Source organism: Drosophila simulans, chromosome X, assembly GCF_016746395.2.
Source record: "Drosophila simulans strain w501 chromosome X, Prin_Dsim_3.1, whole genome shotgun sequence".
In the NCBI taxonomy this organism is placed as follows: Eukaryota; Metazoa; Arthropoda; class Insecta; order Diptera; family Drosophilidae; genus Drosophila; species Drosophila simulans.
In genome coordinates this window covers 3,147,667-3,156,422 of record NC_052525.2, presented here as the reverse complement: position 1 = coordinate 3,156,422, position 8,756 = coordinate 3,147,667, and the positions used below count along the sequence as shown (strand labels likewise).

At 40.2% G+C, this 8,756-nt stretch overlaps 1 protein-coding gene across 1 annotated transcript; it reads left to right on the top strand.

Moving 5' to 3' along the window:
• The first annotated feature begins 342 nt into the window (after positions 1-342).
• On the top strand, positions 343-1,495 carry LOC6725018. Its single transcript, XM_002106013.4, has one exon. It carries the CDS (start codon positions 509-511, stop codon positions 1,079-1,081), a length of 573 nt encoding a protein of 190 aa, XP_002106049.1. The 5' UTR covers positions 343-508; the 3' UTR covers positions 1,082-1,495.
• The last annotated feature ends 7,261 nt before the right edge of the window (positions 1,496-8,756 follow it).

Sequence of the window (8,756 nt, the reverse complement as noted above, 5' to 3'; positions counted from 1 at the left end):
GCCATCTGCCGCCGGCAGGTGGATCGCAGGTGGATGCGAGCGGATTAAGCTGCCCACCCTTGATGCCATAAATCAACGGGGACATTGGGCTAGGAGGTGCTCGCTGCTCTGTGCTCAGCCAGATGAGAAGTTGACCGGTCTGGTTCATCGCATCCCAGCGAGCCCATTGAAGACGAGCAAGAGCTCCGACTAGACCATATATATATTTATATATATGTACTTGCCATCCTGACATCTTAAGCGATCCGACCATTAAAGCTTATTACTCAAAAAAGATCTTTTCGAAGCATATCATTTCTGTTTCTTAAGTTCTTAGCAAAAAGCCACATGACAGTTTGTAAGGTTAGCTTTGCCTCTTCTGTCAAATGGGCTAAAGGCGAGTTGGCTAGCTCAAAATTTTTCGTTCGTTTCGTCGCTCTCGAAAATCGAAAATCAGAGGGGACAAGCTATGTCAGAAGGGTCAGCTGAAGAGTATCCGATTTAAAGGCACTGAAACTGAAAACTAGAGATGCTGGTCATGGACGCATTGTTCAACAGCCTGTTGGTGGTCAGTTCCGGCTATGCGATGTACACCCTTCACCCAATCGAAACGCCCTATGGCTATGCAACAGCGGCCTTGAGCCTGGTCCACGGAATTTTGGGGATGGTGCGGGCGGCGAGCAACGACGATGACGAGTGCAATCGGGTGCGACTGATTACGTCGGGCATCATGGAGATAGTGCCGCTGCCCCTGACCAATATCGAGCTCTATCTGAAGTCCACCAATCCGGGCCTGGCGTTGGCCCACTCCTGTTTTGTGGTGCCATTATTCTACGATATGTTGGCCAAGGTGCGCGACACCGAGGACACCTCCACGGAGACCCTGAAGGAACTCACACTGGTGGGCAACGTTGTGTCCCTGCTCTTTCTGGGCGTCAACGAGTCCAACAATATGTACGGCGCCATGGCTGCCATCGCTTTTGGAGCTCGCTACGCTTCCGCTTTCCTCGACTACTACTGGAAGGGACTAGGTGCCGAGTTCACCCTGCTGGCCCACTCCATGTTTGTCCTGCTGATGACCATGACCCTTTCGGCGAAATGAAGACCACTAGACCTCCCAGAAGATAACCTATCCGCATCCAAGGCCAGCGGTTAGGTTCGTTGGCTTTCAGCTCAATAAACTTGCAATTAATGTTGGCAAATTAAAATGCAAAAATAAACATTAATTGTTTTGTCACATTCGCAGCACGACCAAAAAACTTAAGTGTCTCCATCTCTTTTGTCTGCCCCTTTTGTCTCCAGCGCCAGCACTCGACCTCCATCATCCAAAGATCCAGAGAGATCCAGCTGGGGATAACATTTTAGCTTCAATTTACAACGTCAGCGGCGAGCCCCAAATGAGCCAAATGAGCTGATCCCCATTCAAAACCCAAAAAAATAAAAAAAAAATAAAATGAAAGGAACTGAATAAAAGGCTTGAGTTAAGATGGACGTGCTCTTAATATATACAATTAAATACAAAGATGCATGAGTAATTGGGTTTTGTTCTACCGCCTCTCAAATAATATTCAAAATCATATCCAAAACAGTTGCTAAGAAGTGGGAAATATTTCCGGGAGCGACTCAAGGACATGGCCAAATAAATGTGGCCTACTTTTGGGAGCCGGGAGGCGTCAATCTCGGGGGCAGAACGCTAATATACCGGCGCCATTAAAAAAGAGCGGAAAAGAGCTGCGAACTCGGCGAATGGCTAATAATTTATGCATTTTAATTAATTGCCAGTTGCGGGACCCCGTCGCCAGGTTTTTATGATGGCTCTGAGCGATCGGAGATCGGAGATCGGTTTTGCCCCCCTTTGGCGCTAATCATGTCGTCATTTGCATTTCAACGGGCTGCGGGGATTCCGAGGAAACCGGAGGGAGCCACATTCAACAGACAAACTCATTTGTGCAATTAAAAGGCGATACATTTTTTTTTATTTTATTTTTTTTTTTTTTTTTGAATCAAAGCTGCGCGCATCGAAAATTAAAGAGACAATGTCGCAGATAATTTTAAGGAAGTACGAAACAGTATATTCGAATATTTAATATTCTGAAAGACTACACTAGATGTTCATCTTCTACTGTCAAATAACCAATAATAACGAATTGGTTGGGCGTACACACTGCGTATGCGTAATAAATAATATTCACTGGAACAGTACACACTATAGAACACAGTTTACTGTTACAATAATGCAATATACAAATCGATAGAGCTAACTACTTAGCTATTTTCCACTCTATCGACTGAGTACTGTACTGCGAAACTTGTAACCGCTGAAACAATCAAGAAATTTCTACATAAATGCAAAAAATCACACAAAACAACAGAAAGCGCAAAAGAAAAGGACCAAAATAAAACAATGAAGATACAAAAACATAGAAGCCAGGAAAAGAGCGCGCTGAATGCGACTGCGCAGCGTTTAGCAAGTTCAAAAACCTGCAGTGACTCAGTCGGTTAAAAAAGCCGGCCGGCATTGGCGCAGTCTCCGATCGGCAGAGCAAAAATAACAAAATAACAGAGTAAAATAAAATAAAAAACGATGCATGCAAAATGAATGCGGACATTGGAGAGACGGAAAGAGTGCGAATACAGCTAATGAATGCGAAATGGAACACAGAGGCCACGAATGAAAAGGCCCAGTAACGCACCAAAGATACCCTCTAATATAAAAAAAATAATAATAATAATTTTTGAACTAATTTTGATAAACAGTATATATATATATATCAGAAATGCAATTCAGAAATGAGCAGTAGAATAGAAACAAACTGCAATCCCTAAATATTATATAATAATATAATAATAATAATAATAATAAATAATATATAATAATAAATATTATATATAATATTATATAAAACGTAACTCTATAACTGTATGTTATGCACCAAACGACCAATAATTGAATATGCCCCGATTACCCCTATCCTTGTCGCCATATCTTTAATGAATGCCAGCCAATGTGTTCAAAAAGAAACGGTCAAAATGCGAGGCGACGCCAACGCAACCGACATCTCTCGATATGTACCATATAGTTTATATATACTCGATCCGTATCTGCATCTGTATCTGTAGCCGTGTGCATGTGTATTGCATGCTTTGGCGACGGCGCGAAATTCAAAAAAGCTGCGTGCCGACGCAGCTGCGCTTGCGCATTGTTGTTTGACGTGATTTGTTTACGAATCTTAACAAACTGTGTACACAAAATGTTTTAAATTACCAAGAAAAGGCGTCGTCCGTTCAAATATTGTGCGCACACACAAAAAACGCGGCCCAGGAATCACAGCTTGCCAATCTATTTGCACTGGCAAAATCAATAATTGCGAAATGATTGGGCGCTGCACTGGGCGAAAGCGATCTGGATGTCAGAAAGCTTCAATCACAGTGTATAATGTAGGGATTTTCCAATAACGAATGCTTAGGATTGAAGATTTTTGTTCGTTTTAAAATTTTAGCTACAGCGTAGTAGCAATATTTTCTCGCTGTGCAAAAAAACCCGTTACAGCCGGAGAGTGACTCAAAGTCAGACACATTCAGATACTACGATGGCGTGGGAGAGAGCAAAAACTAGAGCTGCATTCGCATGAATGATGTGAACCACATAATACTACATGCTATATACACCCGAGTGAATCACTCGATTCGCAGAACTACGACGAATGCAGCTAAATTGATTGTCCGATCACGATGCCGACAACCTGGCCATTGCAAGTGAATGGGCAACCATACCGTGGGTATATACGCGGCTTTTCGGGTTATTACTTCAGATGGCTTTGTGAATTGTGAATGGAATGGCAATGCAGCGAATGAGTCCAATTGTGGGTCAACTAACTTGACCGATTCGATGATGTGCTGCTGGGCCGGCAACCGGCTAAATAGATCCGATAATGGCCATGATTCATTTACTACAATACACTTTCCCATTCATATTCATTCATCATTCATATAAGCTGCGTTACAACTTGAACTTAGGCCTAAAACGCCTAAATCCAAACTATTTCCTATTAATCCGTCTTATCAGGCGTATTTCTATGGAATTGTAAATATCCGAATGATATCTACATTTGCTCAATACGCTAATATTTTGCTGCATAGAGAACGATGAATCAGAGATCCGAAACAGAACAAAACAACGCGAAATGGTTCTAAGAAATTCCAATCAACTTGTAACCCAGCGCCAATGAATCACTTTTTCTCGAGATCTTTGGATCCAAGATAGCAGATACATTTTGGTCCTTGAACGGCGATTTCCAGCTGCGAAAGAACGAAATGCTCTTTACAATTAGCAAACGAGTTAAGTTCGGCAGTAATAACTTGTTAATTGCGATCTCCACTGCGAGTTCGAGTTAACAAACATTTCCCTAGCTCATTATGAGGGACCTGTTAACGAGGGAACACTGTGCCGGGCAAACTAGGAAGTTAAGAAAACTGACACCGAAAACTTGTTGCTAAATTAGTGCAAATCATTTGCATTGATTAAACTTAATTCATATCTGAATGCCCATTTAATTTGGACGCACAATAAAATATGCATAATTTTGCACTTACAGAAAATGTTAACATTTTATAGATTTACTAAACAAAAAGCCTATTATTAGAGTAAAATGTACTAGCTTATAAATAGAAAGTCATTATGACGTTTAAAAATAATAGCATTTTAGGTGAGTTAAAATTAAATATTTCGCGTTCATATTATTTGCAAATATCATATATATACACATTTTCTCTGCGTGTATCCTATGTCTATGATGACCATGACGTCATGATTGTTGGAGTTTTTTGGGATGGGCCCTGCACCTGTCGCCAAGTTGGCCTAAACTTGAAACTTGGTTCGTCATTAGTTGGCCACAGTTAGCAAACGAGTTTTAGCGTTTTATCGTTTTATAGAGATATCCAGTTTTATATATATGTATATATATTTTTTTTGGTCTCATCTTTGCGCTTGCATATTCATCGGCTGTGTGTATATAATTACGAAAATAATCATTATGGTTATGCATTAATTAAATTAGTTATCTCGCCACGATTGTCACATTAAGAATGCCGAACCGACTTTGCTTAAGTTTTCTGGGAATAGTTGTAGGTTTCTCTTTTTGGCAGACGAGCCTCTCAAACGCTTAAATTAGCATACATGCATTTATGTTTTAAAAACTTTTCGATGGCCATTAGCTTATTTGCAGATTAAATCTAACTTTGATCGTCCATAAAATGCCTAATTTTTTAAATTTATCTTTGATTTGGATTTGCTAACGAACTGAATATTTACAAAAATCTTTGTAATTTATCACATTTCTGTAAAGTTTCTATCTTAGAAATACATTTAGCATTCTCCTAAGATTCTCCTATTTTCGCCGAATTTTCGCGATCTGTTCTTCTTTTAGCTCTGGACGACACTATACATATATGGCAAGTGAAGAATCTTCATTTTCTGTCGCTAGGCATTACACAAAAGGCATCTGACACATTTTCTACACGCCGGCACTTAGATAGAAACGAATGTGAAAAGCGGAAAGGCGGAAAAGCGCGCGATGGGTTGGGGAAAACATTTGAAAAGCATTTTCAGTTGTCAGTTTTGTGGGTCGCGGGTATAATATACATAGAATAATATGCGGCATGATGTAGAATAATATGCGTCATTATGACGAGCCTGTGAACCGCTCTTTTCGGCGATCGCAATAAAAAAAAATCTGAAATGGCTGAAATTCAAAACCCGAAAGACCAAAAGAAGCTCAAATCCTCAAAGAAGCCAAGACAAAGGCATTCTCCTTACCTGTACAGCCCAGTAGTTGAAGTGCTCCGCAAAAGGACAAACTTTCATTCAGTTGGCAAACAATAATCAAAGCGTAATGAATGGCCGGGAAACAAAAAGATTCAGATTTATCGAAAAAGCGAAAAGGTGGTTGAACCCCCTTTTTTCTCATCACCACAGAAGATGCTTGTCCTTGTGCTTCCGAGTAGGTAACCGAAATTTGGATAACAATAAGCCAAATAAAGGAAAACCCTTCTAATGGTACAGTCCCGCCAAAGGCTATGATATTGAAATCACTTGACGGAGTGACATGGCAAATATTTGCGCCATTAATTTGTCTTTAGCTAGAAATTTATATATTTCTATTCCCATACGGAATGATATCTATTGTGAGATTAGATGCGTGTCGATTCCAAACGGGAATGAGACGCGATTCTTGTAGTTTGTACGCATGCCGCACAGTAGACGATCGATAAGTATGATTTAAAGCTAGCCTGCATTATCAAGTGGAAACCTATTGAACCTAAATAGCTTAACTGTATTAAAGTTATTTATTTAAATTGCAATACATCTGGCTTAGGGTTACCACTGTAGTTGCATACCAGCTTCAACTGACCACTTATTTTCGATGTGCCGGCGAAGGAGGACTTATCGCCCCCGGGCGATCAGAAGTGTAAATATTACCCAGACAAACTCGGAGGGTGGCACCCAATGTTTATGAAAACGGTCATAAAACATATATATGTATACGTATATATATATAAGAAATTTAATTTAAAATAGTCGACATCGTTTATCAGTGAGTTCCCCGAAAATGAAATACAAATATTTTGTCATTTACAGCCTGAATCGCTCAATGAAGTCGGGGTAGATAGCAACTGCCTTAGGAAAAAGTGTGTTTACCTGGTATTTTCATTGCATTCTTATGATACCAACTTAGCTTATCTTGGTAGGTAGCAATTGCATAAAACCATGGCCCGAATATTGGGCATATTAATTATCGAAGTATTAATAGGCTTATACTTAATAAGACATAAACCGAAATGGCTTAGGATCATGACACATGTATCTTACTTCAAGAATTGCTCCCAATCACGCATGTTAATTTCTTTGTACTTTTCCTCTGCGGCCTCTTCAAGTAGATCGTATGGTAGTAGTTTAGTTTCCCCCCTGCATTACATGACGCAATCCCACTCCAAATGCTAATGATCGTCTTTAGTATGGGTCACAGAATCGAAGAGAATTTTTATGACTCTAGATGGGTGGAAGAGAACGTGCTGAATCAGGAATTCAATGGGTGACCATGGGGCCCAAGAAGTGATCGCAAAACCCATAAAGCGTCGAAGAGTCGAAAAAGGGGGCCTATGATCAGGTGTAAATATGTTGAGGTGCGTGCGGACAACTCGTTTTCGATTTGTCAATTTTTATGTTTCACAGTTACGTGTCTGAGTTTCGTGAACAGAAACCATGCTGTTTTTTTTCGGTTTTTTTTTTTTTTCGAAAGACGAGATCGGCGGCGGCCCTAGAATCTCAACCTTTTGGGGTCGACTATGATAATGGGTAGACAACAAAAACAAAAAAAACGCGTCTTTTGCGCCGCCATAAATGTAATTGTATTTGTAATTGTCTGGATTTCTAGAGGCTGTACCTTTTGGCAACAAAAGTTTGAGCCCCTCCCCGTTTGATTACTACTCTTATTTGGGTTACAACGCAAATGCAGGAGCCAGACTACATAATTGTTAATTTCAGTTTGAATACAGTTTAATTGATGCGCATAATTGACCCTTGTCAGGGGCAGACATGTCGCAGCCTGTTGCTGCTTCTCTCTCTTTCTGTAGAAAGGGTGCCAGGAACCACCCCAAGTTATGCAATCCCTGCTCGAAATTACAGTGTTGAAAAAAAATTATTGTATAACCACATTTTCATATTCTTGGAACAATTCTCGAAGCTTTCCTTAAAAGGTGGTCCCAATCTCTGGTAATTACGCATGTTGCTTGTTGAGCACAGCACGTGCATTACTATCACTTTGAACATATGGTATGTACATACATATGTGCATACATACATAAGTATTCAACGTAGGGACTTTTCCCTTGCGTATATACCGTTTTCGAGGACCTTCCCTGAGTGTTGTTCTTTTCGCTTGTGCAGATCCTCACCCCAGCCAAAGTATGACAACAAATAGGGGTTATCTCGATACTTCGATCGGCGACCCTTTTCACCTCAAGAGCGGAAGAACGAAGTATGTTTGTAAATATTTGACGTAGGAATATACAATACAAATACAAATAAATAATCAGCTGAGAAATGCGTACGCAATTTCGATACTCTGTCGAATGATTTTCAGGTAACAATTTTTTAAATCAGATTCTTAAAGTGCCTGCACTTAATCCAATTATACGGTATCTCTCTAAATGATATTTGACGTAATTACGTAATCAAATGAATAATCAGATTGCAAATAGTCCGCTTCCCACTGACGAACTGCACCACCACGCAGAAGGACATTGAGAGGCACCCACACATTCGCCTACCAAGGACCTTCGACGTCAACTGGGATTTCATATCTCGGCTCCCGCATGCAATTCGCTCTCTCACTCTCTTTTAGATGCTCTCTTTTTCTACACTTAAAACTACTATTTAATTCGATTTATAAAATTATAGATTTAAGAACATATAGTCTTAAGAAACAAAAGTTTAGTATTAAGAGTATAAACAACGCTTTAAACAGACTATACTATATACAATAATTCATAAATATTCGAAATATTACAGATTAGTCCTTTACTCTGATTATCCCTGTCACCTAAAGACCCCGTTTTTTCTCCGTGTACTGGCTCCCATCGCAGGCCTAGTGGGAGTGAGCGAGACGAACCGGACTATTTATAAAACCAGAGCCTGAGCTGCACTCCACCTCTCTCCCTCTCGCCTGCAGATGCGCCGATTTTCGGTTGCCTGGAATTTTGCAACAGCGCATTTATCC

Coding starts and splice junctions, on each gene's coding strand:
- LOC6725018 (XM_002106013.4), top strand. CDS start 509: ATGCTGGTCATGGACGCATTGTTCAACAGCCTGTTGGTGGTCAGTTCC.